The sequence below is a fragment of the Rhodnius prolixus genome, unplaced genomic scaffold (assembly GCF_049639745.1).
Source record: "Rhodnius prolixus isolate KJV_2025 unplaced genomic scaffold, Rpr scaffold_3, whole genome shotgun sequence".
NCBI classification, from domain to species: Eukaryota; Metazoa; Arthropoda; class Insecta; order Hemiptera; family Reduviidae; genus Rhodnius; species Rhodnius prolixus.
In genome coordinates, this window is record NW_027411603.1 from 899342 (window position 1) to 927132 (window position 27791).

Here is a 27791-nt window from a genome sequence, read left to right on the forward strand (position 1 = left end):
AGGAAGAGCGAATTTTTCTCAGGCTTATTTTCTGCTTAACCAGTTAAGCTGATTCCTTTAAACTTCTATCATCCTTACAACGACTCATATAAAACGCAATTGTTTAATTTTTTCCCTTGTAAGTAAAATTTATTTTATGTTAGGTATTTTAGTAGGGAGGTCGGCAGCTTCAACATTTCTCGCCGGTTTTAGAAATTCACCTTATCAGTTTCTAAGTCTCATTAAAATCTAAAAAAAAAGCTACATGTCTCAATGTCTCAATGTCTAACATATTTTTTCAACTCCCAATTTCAGAAAAGTGTTTGATTACTTAACATCGAACAGATTTCTAAAACCGGGAATTTTCGTGAGGAAATGTTTAATTAAAAATTGTTGATTGAACAATAAGAATGAAATTAACGAGACAAAAACCCACACGTTTTATATCCAAATATTCTGGATCGCATTTCTTCTAACAAAGGAAACACTCTCAAACCACAAAATTTTCTTCTCAAAACGTTGAAAGTTACATTGGACTTTCAATAATTAAATAAATAAAAATTTACAATAAAAGAAATTTATTCCGAATCCTAAAATAACAATTATATATGTAAATGAGGCTTCCATCTGTCGATATCTATTGCTTCATTAAGGCAGCAAAGATCTGCCTGTGGCCATGTACAACAGCTTGGACATCACGGCGATCCCCATAAAGAAAACGGGACACATGATCGTACCAAACACAAACGTCACCATGAACAGAGCCGTCAGTAGTTGTACAGCGAATATAAGTAACTGCAATAAAATGAATTAGTAACAAGCGTCAACAGTGCGGGTGGTAGTTAGTTCCAAAACTTGAACGAACTTCGAAGTTTCTGAACTTGTCTAGAGAGTAGGCAGTCGGTTTCATTTGAGGTTGGCTGTAACGTGTCTAACGAGTCTAAAATGTTAATGAGGATCAATAAAGATCTACTAAATGAATATATGGAACATTTGCTTCATTGATCTTGGATTTTAAGTGCCACCTTTTTTTAAAAAAAATCTCTGTAATAATACATTAGTATGTATGTCAGTTTCTGTTCTCAGTTGGTGACATGTGAATATTTTGGATCATTCGACATATCAGTAGAATAACTACGTTCTTAAAATGTCATATTTGATCACTGATTTGAATGAGCAAATAAAAGATTCGAGCTGACCGAATGCCGGTCGCTCTAGGTTCTGATATACATGTTAATCAACTAACAGGCTAGAAATACCAGCTACAGACCTTGATGGAAAGTTCTTGTTTACTCTGGGTTCTGCTTATTTCAGAGAATTTTTCAAGTGTAAATCTGAGTACGTGCAGAGCAATCTCGGTAATTGGAGCGAGTGCAAGAACCAGGGAGAATACAGCATGGACCGCACGGCCGACCATTGTCATCATAGCTGACATTAGAGTCATGTAGCTGTAATTCTCTCTGGGTACGCCTCGCCCCAATTGGTATACTGTCACTTGGTCCAAAATCGAATCCATTACTGATACACATGTTAAGGCTTGGTCAGGCTCCACCTCTCTCCTGTCGGGAAAATCTGTTGCCATCATTGCTGCAAATAGAACAAATTTATACTAACCTCCCAATACCTAGCTAGCATCAATCTAATATTGCTGAACTTTTAGTTTTGAACTCTTAGCTTTGTTCTTTAAGAACTCTAGCTTGTTTAGATTCCACCAATACTTTGTTTTCAAAATTAAAGATACAAACCTGAAGTCAATCACTTCAATAATTTAGCAGAAAACCAAAAGAAAAAATTTTAATGAGAAATGTTTTATTTTTGATAAAGTGTAGATCACATGGTACTAATTTATATTAAATAAAATTTATATTTTGTTTCAAAATTATTTGTCAATTATTTCCCACATGGAAATATTATTGTTATTATTATTATAACTTTTGCAGACGTCAAACCGGTTAAATAAATCAATACTTGCTTGCAAGTGTAAAAAAACCTTAGAATATCGGCTAGGTAGATGTTATATTCAGTCAATAAAAAATGTTCCTATGAGTTTCATTAGCTAGTTTTTTAATCGTATTATTGCCAGCGGGGGCATTCAAAATATGAAAATCAAAACAAATTTTTAGTTCTCAGAAACGAGACTGGATGCCAGCAAAAATAAACAATCTTCGTGCGTATCTACCTAACCTTATTCATGGATAGGCAATGTATATGCATATTTAACAACATCTGAGGTTATTGACGCTCGGAGTTTTTTTCCAGTGCACTATCGGCCTCCGAACACCGATCTCTTGTTACAGCTCATGTCAATCGCCAGACAGTGAGCTGTACGAATCTTCTAAAAAAGAGAAAATTTAAGAGCTGGCAGCCAGGAGATTCGAACCCGGTATCTCCTCGTTAGAATTAAGTACACGCAAACCACTTTGCCTAATCCCTTCTCTCTTATAATCGTTGAATTTTTTTTAGTTGAATCTGCAGAAAATACGAATGAAATTGGCTAGTAAATATTCTCAGAAGTGGAATGACAGATAGTAGAGTTATGGTTCACATGGTTGAATTACCTTCATTCATGGTCTAGTAGGTGCTGACACCTGCAGTCATTTTGGTGAACTAGCAGAATTTTAACTTATTTGACAGATTTTGAATTGGAATAAAAATTTTGTAGATTCAAAAACTTAGAATACTTCGTTTTTCTTAGAATATTTATATTATTTATTGCATAGTGAATTTTAAATATTTTAGTGTTAGATATAACTCTTTTTTTTTCATTAAATTCGAATGAAGTAATACCGTAAAGGTAAAGGTAAAGGTCATGCTCCTATAAGTATTAATTTGACCAAAAGAACTAAGCATCAAAAGTATAAAACTAGTATATTTTTGGAGAATATATTTAAAAAATCTTTGATCGTATTTTCGAATTACACTTATCTTTTGTTGATTGCTTCAATTTGGTGTGATTTTACATTGATATTAATAGTCGTAAGTTTCTTCACATTTTTTGTACAATTGTCTTTATTGAGTAGGGTTAACATTATGTTTAATTATTTGTACGTTCTTTAAGATTTCTTTAAACATCGCATACATGCTGCATACTTCTCGGACAAACTTAATATTTGGTTTTTGCACATGTGTCGCTTCTGCTGAGGTCAACAGGAAATGATTTGACTTTACTGAAGCGAATTTTTTTGAAATTGCCAACAAAGGAATCCCTCTAAAATGCCACGTCAGAACAATATCTAGTTTCATGTATCATATTTTTACATTAACATATTTTCTAATTTCATTAGTTTTAAATTTTTCAACATGTTCTGAAATTCCAAATTTGACGAAATTCATCGAAAGGGGCCCTATACAGTCACAAATTGTGAGTTGTACTTTTTAAGAATAAGTTAAGAAAATACATTGACTTAAATTAAATACGGTTTCTGGTTAAGTGAACTTTAATGGATTGTTCCTGGGAGATGCACCGATTAATGAGATGCAGGCTTTCCGAGAGAAACTAGGCAAAGCGTTCAAGCGAGATACGCTCTCCCCTCCTTATGTATTAAACTACGTCAATCACAGAAGCAACGAGTTGGAGGAAGTCCTGTATTACCTAAAGTTCTAGCAATCAATAATGTTCTGGATATCATAACTCCACTCTACTACAGGCTAATTATTCATTCTTAACATTGAAAAATTGTTTTATTTGTTTGTATGTTTTATTATATAAATGGCGAGAAAGGTACATGTTACTTTAAATAGGACTGATAAAGATTGTGATCAAAGCCAGCAAAATATTCTTTACGGTAAGCAGCGGACTGATTACGCCCTCCAGAGTTGGAGGAGGCTGGACTGCCCTAATTATGGGCGGTTGCACAGGCCAGCAAGTACACAGCTTTATTTAAACAGACGAACTAGAGCTGAACGCAAGATTCAGCGCATTCAAGCAAAATCAATTCAAAATTCATAGATCATTATACTCACATTGCATCCTGGAATGAAAAACCCACTTTGGAACCACATGAGTCCTGTAAATAAAAAACAGTTCTTATGGCTTCTACATCCTTTTTGAGAACAAACTCTTGCTGAGCAAGTACTGCGATTGGGTCAAATTGGTTTAGTAATGTAATTGATGATTTTGAAAGTAAATTTCAATGCTTGGGTGATCACAGAGTTTAAATAGGGGAAGTACGGTAAATTCCAAATTAATATTTCATTTAGAGGTTACAAGGCTAACATTCGTTCACCAGCCACATTACTGCATCATTATAACTAAAAATTGCTTGTTTAATTCACCTCCAGCGAAATTAATCCATTAGCAGACTCCAAATTCTGTTTCATTAATCATTTAGGAATGATTTCCAGAAAATATATCTTTGTTGGTAGGCTCGTTGCATGGGCACTATGAGCTTTATAAAGCGAGCCGATGACTTTTAAAGAAATGTTCAGCAATTTTCTTTAGAAGCTGGTCTTCTCTTGTAAAGTTTGTGTGATTAAGAAAAGAAACAACGAAGTAAAATAATTCTGATAATTCTAATCTAGTAATTTCTAGAAAATGGAATTCACAATCGCACAGATATAATAACAAACAAAAGTGTATATTTTTATGTTTTACTAAAAACAAAATCATAACATTCGTGTGATTGATTTATTTATTTATAATCCAATAAAGATGGTAATGTCGATTTTATATTCCAAATCAAATAAAAGATATAGATAAATCAGTTTATAGTGCGTGAACATCATTTCTTGCAATGTACCGAAGCGGATGTATCTTCCATAAAGAGTATCTTGGACACGATGGTAGTCTGCATGGCAAATATCGGCACGAATATGGCGGCCATTACGAAGTGGATGATCAGGTAGATGCAGATGGTTTGCAGTATGAAGATGCTGCCCTTCACCCACAGATCCTTGCGTTTCTTGGTGGTCATGATGTCGATGAGGCGCTCCAGCATGAAGTGCATCGTGTGGATGATGATGTTACCCACGGGCAGCAAGGCCATGAACATGGTGAAAACTGCGTACATGGCGTTGCCTGACTGTTGCAGTACCACTGCCAGTAGATTCAGGAAGTTGTTTTCATCTGGGCTGATGCCTCGCTTCTCTTGGAAAGTCTGTATTTGGTCTCTGACTGCTTTCATCAACGAAACTGGTCCAAGTGGATCAGGCCGTTTTTGCTGGAAACGTGAAACATCAATCAGCATCATTAGGAACAAGCAACACACAAAACATTTTTTTCCAGACTTGCCATTTTAGGATTTGCCGTGCAGATTTTAAAGTTTTAGTTTCCACCTAAGAAAGTTCAAATATGAGTGGACTTTATTTAAACGATGTTTTCCGAATGAAGTGAAGATAATTTTTCCTAGAATGCCCTTTTAGTATATTTTAACAAACTAATTAATACCTGTACAATATGTGTGAATATTAAATGAAAACCAAAACTAAGAGTTCGAAAATAACCAGTCGATCAAAAGTACATAAACGCACTATTTTCATGATTAAGATGTCTTTCGATTCGGAATTTCATGTGATTGACTAATTGGAGCTTTCAAACTATTCATTAACATACAAAATGGTGGAGAACAATAGGTGAAACATGACCCACAATTTCCTTTTACTTCTTCCCGAAAAAATTAAAATTATTCCCAAAATTCTGTTTACCCTTACATTATCAGTGTAGAAAACAAGGCATTAAGCCAGAAAAATCTTTAATTTTTCATCATTTTACTAAGAAAAATTTTTATTGCATAATTTGATACTTCATTAAATACCTATGGAGGAAAAATTAGTAAAAAAAAATAAACTTTAATTTTTCATAAAAATAATTAAGGATAAATAATTGGCCAATCACAGTGAAGAATGTAAGCGTGAATAGTAGGTGGGTTGCTGAGCCAATCAGAAATGAAAACAGTTTATTAAACCACGCCTACCCCATGTATGTCTCACCACGCCTTCTTTGGCCTGTAATAAAAATGGAAGTTCTGTACTTTTGACAAACCAATATTTAGAGCTAATTAGCCAAGTTTATTTAAATTAGGAATTTTTCGCTACAGTAGAATTGGCGAGCACAAATTGCATCCAGTTAATAACAAATAAATACCTACTTGTAATAATCATTCATTTCTAAATATTAATTTAATATAGTCTCTTTACTTGTGTACTTGTAAAGAATATTTTTAATCAAATAATTAGTAAAGTACTTTAATAATTAGTTAAATGGGTGCTACTTTTTCTGAAAAAATATTTTGAAAATGGCCAACATAAAGGTATGTGACATCTTATAAATTCTTAACAATATTAAAGAAAATTTAATGAAGTAAAATTAATAAATTATATTCTTAAAATTTGAATAATACACATAGGCTTTTTCATTCGTTTCTAAATGGCTGAAATTACGAGCTGAAATATGAATGAAATGTTGGGTACTTGCTGATTAGTGTACCTTTAGTGGTTGCAACAAAGTTCTTCACTTTTTAAACTATAGGTTTTTGTTATGGAGTAAAATAAATAATAATCGGATAGGAATTTGAAAACTTACATTTGGAAGTAAAGGCTATTATTAATATGTACCCACTAAAGTTTATCAATGACTCGAAGTTTGAAGAAAAGTGTAAAAAATTGCGGCATGCAATTATATATTTGATTTTTGTTTTATTTTTTATGTTACTAAGTAAATTCGTTCAGAAATTTTAAAGGTTTGTGTACTAAACGCTAAATAAAGAGTCATTTCGATCCAAATAACCATTCTAGAAAGAGTACTAGTTAGTATATTATTCTCAAGTTCTTCGCTAACTCATAATACCAACTATTAAGAAAAAAAAAAGAAATTGTACTACTTACTCTTCTGGACATGTCCTCTGAATTGGTTTTAAAATTTGATGTGAATAAATTTTTTATGAATGCAAAGCACAAGAGCGTTTTTGTTGTTAAAATGTTGTAAACTATTTCATAATATTGTCGTAATTCTAAACTGCCAAGATCTTTTTTATTGAATTTTGCATCTTCTATGGAAACTTCACTATCACCATCTTCTAAATTATTCTCTAAATTCTCTACCATACTATGACTGGAAACCAAATAACCAAGCTATTACTTGGCCATGTTGTAGTTTAAATTTATTTTATTAAACATGTGACTTATATCAAAAATAAAAGAAAAACAAAATATTTTTTCCTTAAATTTTGAGATAAATACAACTGCTAAGAAACATGTACATGTCTGTCTCTGATTAATACAAATTGAGTTGATTTCTTCAAACGTTTGGATTCTCTGAAGCGAATATACAGATCTGTAGAAATATCACTAGCAAAATTTCAGAATATTTACAGCGTAAAATAATTAACTGAGACAAACTGGTGCACTGACGACTTAGAACTGAAGTGAGTTTTTGTAGGGTTAAAGTTAAGTGTCGTTCAGGGAGTGAATTATATCACAGTCTTTTAAAAATTTGTGCTGTAAGAAGCTTTTAGGAAGAGAAAATCTAACAGCTAGCTGCTGGATTCAAACCCGGAATCTCCGAGGGAATCCAGTATGCAAACCACTTGGCTAATCCCTTCTCTCGTACCGTAAATTATTGACTAAATTGAAACTAAGGACAGAAATTCCACTTTTTATGTAACATAATACTTTATTTGAACTTACTTAGGTTAGAGGCCTCACAACTCAGAAATCGCACAAAATATAAAGAATTGTTTAAAGCATTTTTTTTTTTTTTTTAGTAATAACTAATTTGGTTTAAGCCTAACACAATTTTCAGTCCCTGGATAGCAGGGTAAATTAAGTTGATATTTTTCAGCCAGCTGAAAGGGAACAAATCTACCACCTAAAAAGTGGTGTTTTCCTTGAAATGATTTCGCACATAATTTTGGTGCTGTAAGCGAGACCAACATCTCAGGGTTGATACCATCTTCAGGCCGACCATGTACCACGTCCCAGCCACTTGGGATGTCTATACTACAGATTGGTTTGCTAGTCCGCTTCATGGCTTCCAGTATGGGCACGAAATCACTTCTAACTGGCGGTTTAAAACTGAAACCAAACAGTGCATCAACTACAAGGTCATAGCAATCATCCAAAGTACCAGAATCAATAGGTGCACTGGATACGGTCATCTCTAATGTTTCGCATTGATGGGTTAGATTTTGATACAATTGTTTTTCAGTTCTTTTGGGATAGTAAATAAATGGATTATAACCGTAATGTTTTAAATGTCTAGCACAGACCAGTCCGTCGCCTCCATTGTTTCCTGGGCCACAGCAGACAAGTACTCTTTTGTTTTCTGGAAAACATTGGTAAATCGCATTGGCACAACTCAAACCTGCGAGTTCCATTAACTGATCAACACTAAACTTATACTCATTAAACAATTCTAAATCAATGTTAATAGCTTCGTCCTGATTTAAATATTTCACCATGTTTCTGTGCAATGAGAAGTTGTAATTAATTCTATGAAAGAATAACCTACGACTAACTGGACTTCCAACAACAAACCTTAGCATGTTATCAACTTAGAAGGTTCTAAAACACCGTTATGTTGCAACAGTTAATGCACTCTATGAACACACTTATGTACTAATTGTGCACTGGAGCCCCAGAATGGGGCCACTTAACGCAATATTAAAGTGATCACATCGCTCTTTGTATAATGCGCCACCTTAGCTTTAAATTATAATGCGAGTTTTTATTAGAAATATAATAATAAATATTCCTTAAACTAAACTAGATAACAGGTTTAACTGATTAGACGACAAGGAAACTTCGTATAAATAATTGAAATTTATATTTAACGAAAATTCTTATTCTTGTGTAAATTTACAGTTATTTTCAACCTTCTACTCACAACTTACTAATTCTAAATAAATCTGAAATAATTTAATAATTGCAGTGGTCAATTAGAATTATAATTTCTATATAAAATATTATTTTAATGAATAAATGAATTTAAAATTAGAATATTATTAAATATTTTTTTGTTCCTTTTGTTATTTATTTAATTTGAGTATATTTTTGTCTGTAATACTTTTTTAAATTATAACACTAAAGTACTTACAATGAATAACTTGGAGAAAGAATTTATTATTCGTTTTTATAAATTAACGAATTTAAAAATGCAGATTGTATGTACTTATGTATTATAATTTATGGCGTAGAGTATGTTTATCCTTAACAACCACATCACGAATAATACTGGAGTTGAATATTTAAACATATTTTCAAATTTTAAGAAAATTGGCTGAACGGAAGTACTATTTTACTCAATATATTTTCCAGATTGTAACGTTTTTTTCCTTTTCTTATTACCACCAATAATCTTGACTAGATTTTCTATTTTAGTTTTCCGCCGGAAATATCTATTTTGAGTTCCCATATTCCAAAAAAAAACATTTTTTTACAAATTAGTTCACGACGTATCATATTCATTTGAGTAAGATATAGAAATGAACCTTGTGTCTCAGGCTTCCTTCGGTGTTCGAACTACGTTAAACTCATATGACTTCTCTGTCGTTGAGAAAGTATCTAGTCCAAAATGGATTTCCCAGTTCTAAAAACCCCAATTATAATTTCGGCCCACATTTTTTATACCATGATTTTATATGCAGTTGGCAGGCGAGGTCTCGGTAATTCCTGCAGTCTAATTTGTCGCTCTAGTATATAGGCACATGACTGCCGGACAATCCCCCGGCATTTCTTCCTTCTACACCAGCTTGCGCACACAGGAATATGCTGGATAGGCAATACGCTCTAAGTATACCAAGAATAACCTAAACCCCAGACTAAAAGACAGTTGTCCATTTACCAAGAAACACGACCATGCGCTCTTCCATCTCAAAAAAAAACCGTTGCTCCATCTGTGCTGAGGAATATCTGAGGTAATTGTCGGTTAAATCGTCAGAAGATCCGTCATAACCCACTTCTACTTGGAGGACAATAGGCCAAAACCAAAAATTTAAGGTAATTCTAGTGATCTGCTAGTTGGTTCCCTTGCAGTTTAGAGGATTGTGAGATGGGAAGGTTGTGAATGAGCTGCTCTGCGAGCTGGGGGTGGCATCGGTCGATAGGCCTCCATGGCGCATGTCCTCCGAGCGAGCCCATTCTCAACGCCAAGTGCTGCCCCACAGTCTCTTCTCGACGCTGCATCCAACGCACTTGCTCCTGGTAAGTTCTCCAACTATCAGTGTCTGTCAACTAACTATCTCACCAGAATCTTTTTTATATTTTATTATTGTCAGTAATTTTATATTAAACTTTAAACTTATACGTAATATTTTTACCATAATAATAAAGTTTAAATTTATAAGAATTTCATATTTTTATACAATACTTTATCAAGAATGAAGTCTATTTTAGCAATTTTAGAATTCAAGAATTTTAAGAATTTAATTTAAGGAGGGTCTTGTAAGGAGGGCCTTACTGCAACATCGAGAGGCTGCATCCTTGGGTGCAGCGCGTTTTATTTATTTATTTCTGTTAGCGCTCCAGAGAGCTTGCAAGCTCAAGTTTATACTTAAACACTACCAAAATGATACTAAGCGAAAAGGCTTCTATTACTTAATGATACTCCTCTGAGGGAAGCGCGTAAGTGCCCAATTTCAGGACCGAACAGAGGGTCCCGTGAAAGAGTTGGACCCCTCGCCATTCACATTCCTCTTCAACCAGACAATGCGTGCAATTGATCTCACCTATGCACTTCAGACTAAAGTAATCTACGTTCCCAAGAGGCAGGCTAAAACTGTGGATTTCCGCGAGCTTAGTAACGTACAGACAAACCTGAGACCCCGCACATGTTCTCCACACATCCCATCACATCGTACTTCTGCAATCCTAGAGCTAGTGTTTCCTAGCAGCAAGAGGAACGTAATGTTCCGTATGGAACCGAATGGCTTGTTGCAGGCTCTTCCGGAGGCCCTAGTAGCCGCTCTAAAATGGTCTTTCCCCTATTTCCTCCGCGCCGTAATAATTTTTTATTAACAATCCCATCCCGTACCATTTTTTATTTGTCTAGAACTGCTGCTTTAAGATACACCTATCCTAAGATGTGAACTATCCTTTTCTCTTCAGAAGCATCAGTCAAAAACTTGTTATTAGTCCTCCATTTTAAAGACGCAGAACAGGATTTTCCTTCCTAGAGGGTCTAGGACATCTTACTCATGAATTTTCTTCATTTCATTTAAAAAGCGTCATCCTGTAGTCGTCAATCAATCTGGGAAGTAATGCTTTGTAATTCCCACAAATCACTCATGGATGTCACTCATTCTCAAAAAATAATATATGACGGATTTTATACCTTCAAAATACAGAGGAAAATTTTCTTCCAATACTTGCTAAGACTAGGTTGAACTCTAAAATTAAAGTTATCCATGACATAAGCCAAGATCTCTAGATTACCAACATATGCCTGATGAAGATAGGGGTGCCATCTTTTTGGGTCCGTATAGAAGAGGAAGTAAGGTACTCCCCTGCACAAGATTTTTGCAGCTTCTTCTTAAGAACCAACTCTTTTCTCGGGCCATCTTTTAGCCGACCGATTATTCTCTTAGATCTTACCGAGCAACACATGCAACACATGTCGGACTGTCTGGGGAGATACGCAGCTTATTGTTGGAAAGCCACTTTCCATAGCGATAGAAGCCCTACCGATTCAGCGTAAGCAATCTGATTTTTTAAGGAATGTAATGTGAGTAATCGAGCACAATATTCCAAAAAAACAGGGGCCGACATGAGTGCCTTACGCTTTAAGGCTTGAGGGAGAAATGAAGTTTGCAGAGTTATGCTCTAGGCCAATTTTCTGTTACTGAGGCAAGCGAAGATCTGTCTTGGCGTGTCTTGGCCTAAGTAGGAAAAAAAATTTACATGCCGACAGGGTTTCCTTTCGGCGCACTTGCGATTCTAAGGGTTGGGTCTGGAACAGTTCTATGGTGAGACGGAGGAAACCTCCGGCAATCTCACTCCGCTCTTTAAGGAAGGAAGTTGCTTGGAAAGTTTCCTGGTGTGTTGGTCCCTACAACCGTCCCAGATTCAGAAATTGGAGTGAAGTAAGGGGGCCCAGTAGACTAGGGAAGTCATAGTCCCTATGGGTGAGAGGATATGAGGACTAAGAAACTGACTGTCCGAGTATCTAGAGTCCAACCTCTTGAGACCATTCATAACTAGTTAGTGTGGTATAAAATAAACACTAACTGTATTCTAGTGACAAATGTTAATGCGTCAATAGTAGTTTAGTAAGCTATTAGTCTATCGATTACTCTCAAACTATATTATCTTAATATTGCAATTTATATGAAATCACACACAAGAGCAGATGGTTGAAGCTGGGTAGTTGCACTAGTAACCAGGTTTTGTATTTAGTTAGCACTGGAATTGAAAAGAATGTTTCATTATTATTTAGTTGTGATATTTAAGTAATAATTTTGACAAGATTTCGAGTGAGTTTTCTGTTGATGAGTTCTGGCAGTAATTCAACCTTATTGTTGCTGAATATGATTCTTATATGAAAATCATTGTCATGTAAGTTTTATTGATTTTCCAATAATCTTAGTTTGCAAGTTTTGGTTGTTTATGTCCGGCAAGAAAGTATTGCGATTATAACAAGTTTTAGGGGTCCTTTACCGTGTCATTTCTGGCGATTTTGCGGTTTTTACTATCCAATTACCATCTCCGTGTGGTAAATTTGTTGGTTAATTTACGAGTTTACAGGAGTTGCGCATGGCGTTTCCACTTACAATCACGAGAATTGGTGAATGAGAAAGTTGTATCTGAAGTTTATCGCCGGATGTTTGGTTTTTAGTCGTTGAGGTTGTTCTGCCCCATGTGTTTTAGTAGATTTTGAACAAAAACTCAGTTGTCGTGGTTTAAGACCAGCAGCAACTGCAACTGCCCTCCAATGGATTTGCAGTTTTAGGCGATTTTCTTGGAAAAAAGGCTTAATGGTTTTCAATGAGACCAGATTTGATGTTTTTATTGATTTTTAGTTTTTGGGTAGTGCTGTTCGATCGGACACTCCTCAGGCGCACACACACAGACTGACCTATCTGTAAAAATCACGATTTCGAACCGAGATGACTTCAAAACGGATATTACAGGAGAAAACTTGCTTTAGCAAATAGGAAATACAATACTTCCAGCTGCCTTAGTGCAGCTAGAGGAAGTAATCAGGAACTCTCCATTAATATCCAGCATAAGCGCGCTCTGAGGGTGAACACAAGAATGATCGCTCGGCTGGAACTTTACTTCACCTTCCTCTGTAGATGTTTTTTTATTTTGTCTCGCAGAAGTAATACATTCACAGAGCCGGCGGAGTGACACAAAGCAACTTTCATAAATATCTCGGCAAGTTTTGTGGCTACATGTTATTAAAGCAACACAAGCTCACTGAGGCCGACCGTCCGGGTCTTCCTTTACTTCAAACTTCTTCCACGGCTTCCTATATTTATTCAACTGTCGTCTAAAATTTATGTACTTTTTTTTTATAAACTTTTTAGTTAAATCTTTTTTTACTTTCTGCTAATTCTCAGTAAGAGGAAATATCAGACCCCTGAGTCAGAAACAGGAGTTTTTAGAGTTATAGGTCCACGTGTGCGCATGATTCGTTGTCACGTCTCAAAAATGAACACATTGCAGAAAGTTTCTAAGAGTTTAACTGTCAGCAACAGCCTACAGTTTCGGTCGGGCTTTCCTGATCGTCATCTAAGATTTTCCAGACTTTTTTTTCCATTAAGATGGACACGTTTGAGACGGGCACGGTAGAACTATCCTCTAAAGTGTCATTTAAGTGTAAGGTACGATTTTATCATTTTATATAATACGCACCAAACCAGGATATCACATTTAAAGAAAATAAATTAACTGAAAATGCCTTTTTAAAGATTCGATGTTTAATTATTGATTTCTTTATTTTTCCTTAAAAATGGCTACAAAGATAGAAACCCAACGATTTTCTTACCTTAAGCAATCTTGTATATGAATAACATTTGTTTATAAAATTTCCCAGAAACTCCATCCGGACAACATTCTAAAGGTGGATTAATGTTAAGCTCCCCGTTTTAGAGCATTACTGGTAGAAATACCTGTACAGGAAGACGAGTAAAAGATGAAATCCCTGTTGGGGGAAATACTGAACAGGAAGGGCTTTACCGGAATGATGTAGCTCTACGGGTAATCAACCGGATGTGTTCTTTTACCTTTACATTTTTTCAAACTACTTCGTAAGAGTAAACTGCTTTTTTTTTTTGTTTTAGTGGGGTTTTATGATGACACGCTTCATCAATCTTAGTCTAGGTTTCAATTGAGAATGTAACTACTTCAACTGCGATAGCACCAGACCGGCGTCTGCTCCAATCAAGCTTGGGATTTATCAACTTTTTCCGGTCATTCTCTAAAAGCAATTCACCACTTTCAAAATTCGCAACCAGATGAATGAGTTTACAAAAACCACGGGAATGCACACTCGAATTCGAGATTAGGCTACTCATTCGCCCTTGATAAATGATTTCATTACCAGATGGGAATATTGATTGTTAGAAAATCAAGAAGGCAGGTGATACAGATTGGGCTTCAAATTTGATTATCTCCTGAACAAGTCGTAGGGACGGTCCACTAAATGGAATTATATCCCGGCTACCGGATAATCCTATTTCCTCGGGGAGTAATCCCTTTAGGGCGACCACTCCTTCCAATGTACTTCATATTTCCGGTCTTGTCGGCCAATACTAGATAATGAAACTGCACAATGGAGACCTTACACTCTGCCACAATCTAATACAGACCTACGTAAATAGATTATTCTCTTCTGATCGGTTGTGTTTGTTCTCTAACGTGCCAAGTCAGTACAAGGCAAGGTTCTATTCTTTTTCAATGATTTTTTTTTAAAATTTGGGATTCTAAAAACCAAATATTAATCGAAGCCTCACAAATACTTTTATTTATTTATTTTAAGAAAATCCATCTGGTTTTACCACTCTCAAGACTTCCTATTACCATAAATTTCACAATTGACATTTTATAAAATTTAGAATTTGCACTAAAAAGATATTTGATTTTACTGTTACATTTCTTTGATAAGGAGAAATAAGAGAAAGGTCGTGCGAGATTGATGGAGGAACAGAGTGTGGTAAACTTGAGAAACCATCCTTGTGATTCGACATCCGGTCTAATCGATTTGAACCCAATAATGAGAACATAATAGTGAGAAACGCTTGGCTTAATGAGCAGCTGTGTAAATTGCTCTAAATATCAACAAGCATGTTTGTTCTTTATTGGTAAATGGCTGTAGTAGTCGAATTTATCGCCGACAGTAGCTGAGAACGGAAAGGTTCATTAAACAGGGAAATTGTTACAGGAGAATTTCCTTCATTGAGATAGCTGTTTGAACACAGATCGCCGCGGGGATACATTCCATCATAAATCTCTTTTAAAAAAAACTTACAGTCTAAAATGTTAAGTAAAAGGGTTGATTAAACGCTAAAAGGTACACAAATCAGCGAGCACCCAACATTTCATTAATACTTCATTGTATTATTTATTTATTTTGTACATATTAAATTACAACAAAAGAAAATTTACAACAAAAATAATATAAAAACAAAAAACAAAACAAATCAAACTTCTATTCATACTAATCTATGCACATAGACAATGGATTAAATCCGTCTGTCAAGTCTGTTAATACGAGGGTCGTTTGAAAAGTCCGTGCAAAGTCAGAGAGATAGCACTACTGGCGCGTATCGAGGTTATGTTTAGTTAGTAGCATCTCTTGGAAGAACACACACCAAGTTTCAGCCAGATCGGTCTATTTCTTTGTGTTTGGCATTCGTTTGAATCGAGGAAGTCGAGTGATTTTCAAAAAATGGACGAAAAAGAATTTCGTGTGTTGATTAAACACCACTTTATGAAAGGCAAAACGCCTCAGGAGACTAAAGAGAAGCTTGATAAACATTATGGTGACTCTGCACCTTCGATTAGAACAGTTTATAAGTGGTTTCAAAATTTTCGGAGTGGCCATATGGGCACAAGTGACGCTGAACGTTCTGGACGCCCTGTTGAGGTTACTACTCCAGAAATCATTGATAAAATCCATGACATGGTGATGGATGACAGAAGAGTGAAGGTGCGTGAGATTGCTAGTGCTGTGGGCATCTCGAATGAACGGGTACATAATATTTTGCATCAACATTTGGACATGACAAAGCTATCCGCAAGATGGGTGCCGCGATTGCTCACGCTTGACCAAAAACGAAATCGTGTGAAGTGTTGCAAGGACGGTTTGTAGCTGTTCCAGAAGAATCCGCAGGACTTTAAGCGTCGTTTCGTCACTGTGGATGAAACATGGATACATCACTACACTCCTGAGACCAAAGAACAATCTAAACAATGGGTTACCAAGGGGGAATCTGCGCCAAAAAAGGCGAAGACCGTTCCTTCGGCCGGAAAGATTATGGCGACTGTCTTTTAGGATTCGCAAGGAATAATCCTCATCGACTATCTGGAAAAGGGTAAAACTATTGCAGGTGCATATTATTCATCGTTATTGGACCGTTTGAAAACCGAGCTGCAAGAAAAACGCCCACGATTGGCCCACAAAAAAGTCCTTTTCCATCACGATAACGCACCAGCTCACACCTCAACAGTTGTGGTCGCAAAATTAATGGAAATAGGGTTCCAACTCGTTTCACATCCCCCCCTATTCTCCAGACTTTGCTCCCTCGGACTACTATTTGTTCCCCAATATGAAGAAATGGCTGGCGGGAAAAAGATTTTATTCAAACGAGGAGGTGATTGCAGAAACGAATGGCTATTTTTCAGACTTGGACAAATCCTATTATTCGGAAGGGATCAACAAACTAGAGCAGCGTTGGACGAAGTGTATAAGCCTAAAAAGAGACTATGTTGAAAAATAAAAAAGGTTTACCCCAAAAAATTAAGTAGTTTTTATTTTTGCACGGACTTTTCAAACGACCCTCGTACTTCATTGTATTATTTATTTATTTTGTACATATTAAATTACAACAAAAGAAAATTTACAACGAAAATAATATAAAAACAAAAAATAAAACAAAACAAAACAAATCAAACTTCTATTCATACTAATCTATGCACATAGACAATGGATTAAATCCGTCTGTCAAGTCTGTTAATAGTTCATTGATACCATTTAAGTAATTTTACTGTATTAAAATTTCATAAATACTTTTTAGTATAAGTATATTAGATGTTACAGTGCTTAATGCTGGCTATTTACATATATATAATATATATATACAAAAAATTAGTTTAAGAAGCACACCATTTAACTTACATTGATTGTAATAACTATTAATCTACACTACAATAATCAAACTATTAATCACAGGTTAAACAGAAAAAACATTACAAAATATAAAAGTAATTATGAGGCTAAACATTTTAAAATCTTTTTCAAAAAAAAATGCTTACATCAGAGTACTTCAATGATTTTGTTTATTTATTTTTGAATAAAAATTGTCGGTTTAAGTTCATTTTTCAATTAAAATGATCGTTACCTCATGCAGTAGTCAAGCGTTAATAATGGGCGCTAATGACCTTAGATGTCGATGCGCCGGAAACAAAAAAATTAATCTGTGTTAATATTAAATTATATAAGTAGATAAAGATGTGCATATTTTTAGGACAACCAATAAATTATTAAAGTATTTTACTACAAGTACTCAATTAAAGGGACTGCAGTAGAGAAATCAACAATTATTGGAGAATAATTTACTTGTTATTAACTGTGTGTTATTTGTGCTCTCGAATACTTCTGTTAGACGAATTGAAGATTCAAATTTTATTTTAACTCCGTGATTCAAATTCAAACAGTAACCAATTCTAACATTGACTTTTACTACTTTTACGTGGATATGTATGTGATTACATAGAATAAAGGGCATAAAAATAAAATAGAAAAATGATTTGGATAGAGTAAAAATATAGTGATACTTATTTATAAAAGTGTAATGTACATTTTATCATTATTATAAATTAAAAATTGTCATGAATAAAATGGCCAACATAAGGGTCTGTGACAACTAATAAATTCTAAAAAATATTAATGAAATTTTAATACTTGTTATAGAAGAAACTTTTCTCTACATTTTGGTAGAGGATTCATTATGATCTGATGAATAGAAAGAGAGATATAAAGCTTTGAAATTTGAAGTACCTACAAAATTTAACCTTCAATATCTCATTAACTATTAGCATTAAAACATTGCGATTTAATCCAGTTATAGAGGTAACTTTTCTCTTCATTTTGGTAAAGGATTCATTATGATCTGATGAATAGGAAGAGAGATATAGAGGTTGGAATTTTGAAATGGTTGCAAATCCTCGAAAATTTAACCTTCTATTTCCCACTTCCTATTATCACTAAAACATTGCAATTTAATCCAGCTTAAGAGTTGACTTTTCTCTACATTTTGGTAAAGAATTCATTAAGATGTGATGAATAGGAAGACAGATATAAAGGTTCGAAATTTGAACGGTTTACAAAACCTCCAAAGTTTGGTCTATAAAACGAAGACGCCAGACGCGGTTGTGAACTTATGGACGAAGTGTAGTCATCAAAACGTTTGAGAACAGCTAGTTCAAGCGTGATGGAGGACAGGTTAAAAATTCTACTTAAGCGGCTTTTGTCCGGGGTATCACAGTGTTTCTGCGACCCATTAGGGTATCCACTGCAGACCTGTCACTGGACTTTTATTGAAACATTTGAAACTGATGAACCTGAAGTTAGAATCTTGGGAATTTCAGCAAGAGAAAGTCTGAGTTTTGAGTATTACTTTATAAAAGATTTTACTCGACTTCTTATGACATTCGGGTTTTTAAAACAGCAGGGTAACTAGTGCACAACAGGTCATCCACGTGGAGAACTCTTAGTCTTCAGTAGGGTTACAGACGGTGCTGAGTTGAGGTATCGCTTAATGGCGAGATTAAAAAATTGGAGAGGATGAATAGTAATTGATTTGAGTTGAAATAATCTTAATGTTTATTCGATATAAGAGGATATTCCAAGAATGGTGTTTCTCACACAGCAGTCTGACATTCATTGATTGCATGGAAGCCATTCGCACACTGTCTGCGCTAATTGCCATCATGGCAGTTCATTAATACAATCGATTATTTCATTAAAGTCATAACATTTTTAAAACAAAGCTGGCAAGAGACCCTAACTCACGATATTACTGCAACATCCGTCCGTTTGTTAATTCCTTCTGGTAGATAAGGCTGCTAATGTGCAAGTTCTTTTCTAACACAACTATAATCATGTTCAATTTAAAGGTAGTAACTTTTAATGTGTTTTAATCTCTCATTCCTTTTCTCATCAGTTATTATAATTTATTAGTCATTCTAATTTTATTTCCACCTCATAGTGCACTTATTAATCTTATTAGTATTACGTTCTAACTTGTATTATAATCTATTTATATTGTATATTGCTTCAATATAACTCCTTAACAAAAACTTACAGTTTGTAATGTAGTATAAGAGTTGATTAAAAAAGCTATTGACGTTTATACAATAGTGTCTTTAATTGCATAAAATTTCGGAAACATCAGTCGAGTAGGAAACAAGATATTTAGAGTTGAATTTTTGAAGAGTGAAATTTTTAACTTCAAATATCTGAAAAACTACTTAATAGATTATGTTTATATTTTATCTGTATATGGAGACAACTATTGTGTATAATTGTATTAAATTTCGTAAAAATCTGTCGAGTAGAAAACGAGATATTTAGAGTTGAATTTCGGTTTCGTTTGAAAAAGTGAAATCTTAAACTTCATATATCTGAAAAACTACTCGATAGATTTTGTTTATATTTTATTTGTATATGGAGACAACTATTGTGTATAATTATACAAAATTTCGTAAAAATCTGTCGAGTAGAAAACGAGATATTTAGAGTTGAATTTCGGTTTCGTTTGAAAAAGTGAAATCTTAAACTTCATATATCTGAAAAACTACTCGATAGATTTTGTTTATATTACACCTGTATATGGAGACAACTATTGTCTATAATCGTATAAAATTTCGTAAACATCAGTCCAGTAGGAAACGAAATATTTAGAGTTAAATTTCGGTTTCGTTTGAAAAAGTGAAATCTTTAACTTCAAGTAACTGAAAAACTACTCGATAGATTTTGTTTATATTTCACCTGCATATGGAGACAACTATTGTCTATAATCGTATAAAATTTCGTAAATATCAGTCCAGTTGGAAACGAAATATTTAGAGTTGAATTTCGGTTTCGTTTGAAAAAGTGAAATCTTTAACTTCGAATAACTGAAAAACTACTCGATAGATTTTGTTTATATTTCACCTGTATATGGAGACAACTATTGTCTATAATCGTATAAAATTTCGTAAACATCAGTCCAGTAGGAAACGAAATATTTAGAGTTGAATTTCGGTTTCGTTTGAAAAAGTGAAATCTCTAACTTCAAATAACTGAAAAACTACTCGATAGATTTTGTTTATATTTCACCTGTATATGGAGACAACTATTGTCTATAATCGCATAAAATTACGCAAATATCTGTTGAGTAGGAAACGAGATATTAGGAGTTGAATTTTGGTTTCGTTTGAAAGAGTGAAATCTTTAACTTCAAATATCATAAAAACTACTTGATAGATTTTCTTTATATTTAACCTTTACATGGAGACAACTATTGTCTATAATTGTATAAGATTTCGTAAACATCTGTGGAGGAGGAAACTAGATATTGAGAGTTTAATTTTGGTTTTGTTTGAAAGAGTGAAATATTTAACTTCATATATGTGAAAAACTACTCGATAGATTTTCTTTATATTTTATCTGTATATGGAGACAACTATTGTCTATAATTGAATAAAATTTCGTAAACATCTATGGAGGAGGAAACAAGATATTGAGAGTTTAATTTTGGTTTTGTTTGAAAGAGTGAAATATTTAACTTCATATATGTGAAAAACTACTCGATAGATTTTCTTTATATTTTATCTGGATATGGAGACAACTATTGTCTATAATTGAATAAAATTTCGTAAACATCTATGGAGGAGGAAACAAGATATTGAGAGTTTAATTTTGGTTTTGTTTGAAAGAGTGAAATCTTTAACTTCATATATGTGAAAAACTACTCGATAGATTTTGTTTATATTTTACCTGTACATGGAGACAACTATTGTCTATAATTGTATAAAATTTCGTAAACATCTATGGAGGAGGAAACGAGATATTGACAGTTTAATTTTGGTTTTGTTTGAAAGAGTGAAATCTTTAACTTCATATATGTGAAAAACTACTCGATAGATTTTGTTTATATTTTACCTGTATATGGAGACAACTATTGTCTATAATTGTATAAGATTTCGTAAATATCTGTGGAGGAGGAAACGAGATATTGAGAGTTTAATTTTGGTGTCATTTGAAACAGTGAAATCATTACCTTCAAATATCTGAAAAACTACTCGATAGATTTTCTTTATATTTAACCTTTATATGGAGACAACTATTGTCTATAATTGTATAAAATTTCGTAAATATCTGTGGAGGAGGAAACGAGATATTGAGAGTTTAATTTTGGTTTTGTTTGAAAGAGTGAAATCTTTAACTTCATATATGTGAAAAACTACTCAATAGATTTTGTTTATATTTTACCTGTACATGGAGACAACTATTGTCTATAATTGTATAAAATTTCGTAAATATCTGTGGAGGAGGAAACGAGATATTGAGAGTTTAATTTTGGTTTTGTTTGAAAGAGTGAAATCTTTAACTTCATGTATGTGAAAAACTACTCGATAGATTTTGTTTATATTTTACCTGTATATGGAGACAACTATTGTCTATAATTGTATAAGATTTCGTAAATATCTGTGGAGGAGGAAACGAGATATTGAGAGTTTAATTTTGGTTTTGTTTGAAAGAGTGAAATCTTTAACTTCATATATGTGAAAAACTACTCGATAGATTTTGTTTATATTTTACCTGTATATGGAGACAACTATTGTCTATAATTGTATAAGATTTCGTAAATATCTGTGGAGGAGGAAACGAGATATTGAGAGTTTAATTTCGGTTTCGTTTGAAAAAGTGAAATCTTTAACTTCGAATAACTGAAAAACTACTCGATAGATTTTGTTTATATTTCACCTGTATATGGAGACAACTATTGTCTATAATCGTATAAAATTTCGTAAACATCAGTCCAGTAGGAAACGAAATATTTAGAGTTGAATTTCGGTTTCGTTTGAAAAAGTGAAATTTCTAACTTCAAATAACTGAAAAACTACTCGATAGATTTTGTTTATATTTCACCTGTATATGGAGACTACTATTGTCTATAATCGTATAAAATTACGCAAATATCTGTTGAGTAGGAAACGAGATATTTGGAGTTGAATTTTGGTTTCGTTTGAAAGAGTGAAATCTTTAACTTCAAATATCTGAAAAACTACTCGATAGATTTTCTTTATATTTAACCTTTATATGGAGACAACTATTGTCTATAATTGTATAAGATTTCGTAAATATCTGTGGAGGAGGAAACGAGATATTGAGAGTTTAATTTTGGTTTTGTTTGAAAGAGTGAAATCTTTAACTTCATATATGTGAAAAACTACTCGATAGATTTTGTTTATATTTTACCTGTATATGGAGACAACTATTGTCTATAATTGTATAAGATTTCGTAAATATCTGTGGAGGAGGAAACGAGATATTGAGAGTTTAATTTTGGTTTTGTTTGAAAGAGTGAAATCTTTAACTTCATATATGTGAAAAACTACTCGATAGATTTTGTTTATATTTTACCTGTATATGGAGACAACTATTGTCTATAATCGCATAAAATTACGCAAATATCTGTTGAGTAGGAAACGAGATATTGAGAGTTTAATTTTGGTTTTGTTTGAAAGAGTGAAATCTTTAACTTCAAATATCATAAAAACTACTCGATAGATTTTGTTTATATTTCACCTGTATATGGAGACAACTATTGTCTATAATCGCATAAAATTACGCAAATATCTGTTGAGTAGGAAACGAGATATTAGGAGTTGAATTTTGGTTTCGTTTGAAAGAGTGAAATCTTTAACTTCAAATATCATAAAAACTACTTGATAGATTTTCTTTATATTTAACCTTTATATGGAGACAACTATTGTCTATAATTGTATAAGATTTCGTAAACATCTGTGGAGGAGGAAACTAGATATTGAGAGTTTAATTTTGGTTTTGTTTGAAAGAGTGAAATATTTAACTTCATATATGTGAAAAACTACTCGATAGATTTTCTTTATATTTTATCTGTATATGGAGACAACTATTGTCTATAATTGAATAAAATTTCGTAAACATCTATGGAGGAGGAAACAAGATATTGAGAGTTTAATTTTGGTTTTGTTTGAAAGAGTGAAATATTTAACTTCATATATGTGAAAAACTACTCGATAGATTTTCTTTATATTTTATCTGTATATGGAGACAACTATTGTCTATAATTGAATAAAATTTCGTAAACATCTATGGAGGAGGAAACAAGATATTGAGAGTTTAATTTTGGTTTTGTTTGAAAGAGTGAAATCTTTAACTTCATATATGTGAAAAACTACTCGATAGATTTTGTTTATATTTTACCTGTACATGGAGACAACTATTGTCTATAATTGTATAAAATTTCGTAAACATCTATGGAGGAGGAAACGAGATATTGAGAGTTTAATTTTGGTTTTGTTTGAAAGAGTGAAATCTTTAACTTCTTATATGTGAAAAACTACTCGATAGATTTTGTTTATATTTTACCTGTATATGGAGACAACTATTGTCTATAATTGTATAAGATTTCGTAAATATCTGTGGAGGAGGAAACGAGATATTGAGAGTTTAATTTTGGTGTCATTTGAAACAGTGAAATCATTACCTTCAAATATCTGAAAAACTACTCGATAGATTTTCTTTATATTTAACCTTTATATGGAGACAACTATTGTCTATAATTGTATAAAATTTCGTAAATATCTGTGGAGGAGGAAACGAGATATTGAGAGTTTAATTTTGGTTTTGTTTGAAAGAGTGAAATCTTTAACTTCATATATGTGAAAAACTACTCAATAGATTTTGTTTATATTTTACCTGTACATGGAGACAACTATTGTCTATAATTGTATAAAATTTCGTAAATATCTGTGGAGGAGGAAACGAGATATTGAGAGTTTAATTTTGGTTTTGTTTGAAAGAGTGAAATCTTTAACTTCATGTATGTGAAAAACTACTCGATAGATTTTGTTTATATTTTACCTGTATATGGAGACAACTATTGTCTATAATTGTATAAGATTTCGTAAATATCTGTGGAGGAGGAAACGAGATATTGAGAGTTTAATTTTGGTTTTGTTTGAAAGAGTGAAATCTTTAACTTCATATATGTGAAAAACTACTCGATAGATTTTGTTTATATTTTACCTGTATATGGAGACAACTATTGTCTATAATTGTATAAGATTTCGTAAATATCTGTGGAGGAGGAAACGAGATATTGAGAGTTTAATTTCGGTTTCGTTTGAAAAAGTGAAATCTTTAACTTCGAATAACTGAAAAACTACTCGATAGATTTTGTTTATATTTCACCTGTATATGGAGACAACTATTGTCTATAATCGTATAAAATTTCGTAAACATCAGTCCAGTAGGAAACGAAATATTTAGAGTTGAATTTCGGTTTCGTTTGAAAAAGTGAAATTTCTAACTTCAAATAACTGAAAAACTACTCGATAGATTTTGTTTATATTTCACCTGTATATGGAGACTACTATTGTCTATAATCGTATAAAATTACGCAAATATCTGTTGAGTAGGAAACGAGATATTTGGAGTTGAATTTTGGTTTCGTTTGAAAGAGTGAAATCTTTAACTTCAAATATCATAAAAACTACTTGATAGATTTTCTTTATATTTAACCTTTACATGGAGACAACTATTGTCTATAATTGTATAAGATTTCGTAAACATCTGTGGAGGAGGAAACGAGATATTGAGAGTTTAATTTTGGTTTTGTTTGAAAGAGTGAAATCTTTAACTTCATATATGTGAAAAACTACTCGATAGATTTTGTTTATATTTTACCTGTATATGGAGACAACTATTGTCTATAATTGTATAAAATTTCGTAAACATCTATGGAGGAGGAAACGAGATATTGAGAGTTAATTTTGGTTTTGTTTGAAAGAGTGAAATCTTTAACTTCATATATGTGAAAAACTACTCGATAGATTTTGTTTATATTTTACCTGTACATGGAGACAACTATTGTCTATAATTGTATAAAATTTCGTAAACATCTATGGAGGAGGAAACGAGATATTGAGAGTTTAATTTTGGTTTTGTTTGAAAGAGTGAAATCTTTAACTTCATATATGTGAAAAACTACTCGATAGATTTTGTTTATATTTTACCTGTATATGGAGACAACTATTGTCTATAATTGTATAAGATTTCGTAAACATCTATGGAGGAGGAAACGAGATATTGAGAGTTTAATTTTGGTGTCGTTTGAAAGAGTGAAATCATTACCTTCAAATATCTGAAAAACTACTCGATAGATTTTCTTTATATTTAACCTTTATATGGAGACAACTATTGTCTATAATTGTATAAGATTTCGTAAATATCTGTGGAGGAGGAAACGAGATATTGAGAGTTTAATTTTGGTTTTGTTTGAAAGAGTGAAATCTTTAACTTCATATATGTGAAAAACTACTCGATAGATTTTGTTTATATTTTACCTGTATATGGAGACAACTATTGTCTATAATTGTATAAGATTTCGTAAATATCTGTGGAGGAGGAAACGAGATATTGAGAGTTTAATTTTGGTTTTGTTTGAAAGAGTGAAATCTTTAACTTCATATATGTGAAAAACTACTCGATAGATTTTTTTTATATTTTACCTGTATATGGAGACAACTATTGTCTATAATTGTATAAGATTTCGTAAATATCTGTGGAGGAGGAAACGAGATATTGAGAGTTTAATTTTGGTTTTGTTTGAAAGAGTGAAATCTTTAACTTCATATATGTGAAAAACTACTCGATAGATTTTGTTTATATTTTACCTGTATATGGAGACAACTATTGTCTATAATTGTGTAAGATTTCGTAAATATCTGTGGAGGAGGAAACGAGATATTGAGAGTTTAATTTTGGTTTTGTTTGAAAGAGTGAAATCTTTAACTTCATATATGTGAAAAACTACTCGATAGATTTTGTTTATATTTTACCTGTATATGGAGACAACTATTGTCTATAATTGTATAAGATTTCGTAAATATCTGTGGAGGAGGAAACGAGATATTGAGAGTTTAATTTTGGTTTTGTTTGAAAGAGTGAAATCTTTAACTTCATATATGTGAAAAACTACTCGATAGATTTTGTTTATATTTTACCTGTATATGGAGACAACTATTGTCCATAATTGTATAAGATTTCGTAAATATCTGTGGAGGAGGAAACGAGATATTGAGAGTTTAATTTTGGTTTTGTTTGAAAGAGTGAAATCTTTAACTTCATATATGTGAAAAACTACTCGATAGATTTTGTTTATATCTTACCTGTATATGGAGACAACTATTGTCTATAATTGTATAAGATTTCGTAAATATCTTTGGAGGAGGAAACGAGATATTGAGAGTTTAATTTTGGTTTTGTTTGAAAGAGTGAAATCTTTAACTTCATATATGTGAAAAACTACTCGATAGATTTTGTTTATATTTAACCTTTATATGGAGACAACTATTGTCTATAATTGTATAAGATTTCGTAAATATCTGTGGAGGAGGAAACGAGATATTGAGAGTTTAATTTTGGTTTTGTTTGAAAGAGTGAAATCTTTAACTTCATATATGTGAAAAACTACTCGATAGATTTTGTTTATATTTTACCTGTATATGGAGACAACTATTGTCTATAATTGTATAAGATTTCGTAAACATCTATGGAGGAGGAAACGAGATATTGAGAGTTTAATTTTGGTGTCGTTTGAAAGAGTGAAATCATTACCTTCAAATATCTGAAAAACTACTCGATAGATTTTCTTTATATTTAACCTTTATATGGAGACAACTATTGTCTATAATTGTATAAGATTTCGTAAATATCTGTGGAGGAGGAAACGAGATATTGAGAGTTTAATTTTGGTTTTGTTTGAAAGAGTGAAATCTTTAACTTCATATATGTGAAAAACTACTCGATAGATTTTGTTTATATTTTACCTGTATATGGAGACAACTATTGTCTATAATTGTATAAGATTTCGTAAATATCTGTGGAGGAGGAAACGAGATATTGAGAGTTTAATTTTGGTTTTGTTTGAAAGAGTGAAATCTTTAACTTCATATATGTGAAAAACTACTCGATAGATTTTTTTTATATTTTACCTGTATATGGAGACAACTATTGTCTATAATTGTATAAGATTTCGTAAATATCTGTGGAGGAGGAAACGAGATATTGAGAGTTTAATTTTGGTTTTGTTTGAAAGAGTGAAATCTTTAACTTCATATATGTGAAAAACTACTCGATAGATTTTGTTTATATTTTACCTGTATATGGAGACAACTATTGTCTATAATTGTGTAAGATTTCGTAAATATCTGTGGAGGAGGAAACGAGATATTGAGAGTTTAATTTTGGTTTTGTTTGAAAGAGTGAAATCTTTAACTTCATATATGTGAAAAACTACTCGATAGATTTTGTTTATATTTTACCTGTATATGGAGACAACTATTGTCTATAATTGTATAAGATTTCGTAAATATCTGTGGAGGAGGAAACGAGATATTGA

The 27791-nt window shown here is 32.7% G+C and overlaps 4 protein-coding genes across 5 annotated transcripts in view; 1 reads left to right on the forward strand and 3 right to left on the reverse strand.

The window, feature by feature from the left end:
- Positions 1 to 540: 540 nt before the first annotated feature.
- LOC141453429 (uncharacterized) lies at positions 541 to 1883 on the reverse strand. Its single transcript, XM_074126653.1, has 3 exons — positions 1725 to 1883; positions 1250 to 1566; positions 541 to 774 (listed from the first exon to the last, which is right to left on the reverse strand). The coding sequence occupies exons 2-3, from the start codon at positions 1562 to 1564 to the stop codon at positions 628 to 630; spliced, it is 462 nt and encodes a 153-aa protein (XP_073982754.1). The 5' UTR covers positions 1565 to 1566; positions 1725 to 1883; the 3' UTR covers positions 541 to 627.
- Positions 1884 to 4592: 2709 nt separating this feature from the next.
- Positions 4593 to 7416, reverse strand: LOC141452133 (uncharacterized). Its single transcript, XM_074123998.1, has 2 exons — positions 6802 to 7416; positions 4593 to 5138 (listed from the first exon to the last, which is right to left on the reverse strand). Exons 1-2 carry the CDS (start codon positions 7018 to 7020, stop codon positions 4701 to 4703), a joined length of 657 nt encoding a protein of 218 aa, XP_073980099.1. The 5' UTR covers positions 7021 to 7416; the 3' UTR covers positions 4593 to 4700.
- A 152-nt stretch (positions 7417 to 7568) lies between these two features.
- Naxe (NAD(P)HX epimerase) lies at positions 7569 to 8489 on the reverse strand. Its single transcript, XM_074123997.1, has one exon. The coding sequence runs from the start codon at positions 8457 to 8459 to the stop codon at positions 7686 to 7688; it is 774 nt and encodes a 257-aa protein (XP_073980098.1). The 5' UTR covers positions 8460 to 8489; the 3' UTR covers positions 7569 to 7685.
- Positions 8490 to 9958: 1469 nt separating this feature from the next.
- The window catches only part of LOC141452788 (uncharacterized), a 135318-nt gene continuing 117485 nt past the window's right edge, over positions 9959 to 27791 (forward strand). Inside the window, exon 1 of one of the 2 annotated variants that reach the window (XM_074125220.1) lies at positions 9959 to 10116. The gene's annotated coding sequence lies outside the window, so the exon portion shown is untranslated. Of the gene's footprint in view, positions 10117 to 12310; positions 12466 to 27791 lie in introns of those variants that run through there. The other variant, XM_074125221.1, reaches the window with a different exon arrangement.

Bases quoted from the DNA above. Each gene is read 5' to 3' on its own strand.
- Naxe (XM_074123997.1), bottom strand. From the start codon at position 8,459: ATGCTAAGGTTTGTTGTTGGAAGTCCAGTTAGTCGTAGGTTATTCTTT.
- LOC141452133 (XM_074123998.1), bottom strand. From the start codon at position 7,020: ATGGTAGAGAATTTAGAGAATAATTTAGAAGATGGTGATAGTGAAGTT. The intron at 5,139-6,801 runs GTAAGTAGTACA...TCACGTTTCCAG, and splicing joins CAGAGGACATGTCCAGAAGA to CAAAAACGGCCTGATCCACT.
- LOC141453429 (XM_074126653.1), bottom strand. From the start codon at position 1,564: ATGATGGCAACAGATTTTCCCGACAGGAGAGAGGTGGAGCCTGACCAA. The intron at 775-1,249 runs GTCTGTAGCTGG...ATTTTATTGCAG, and splicing joins AACAAGAACTTTCCATCAAG to TTACTTATATTCGCTGTACA.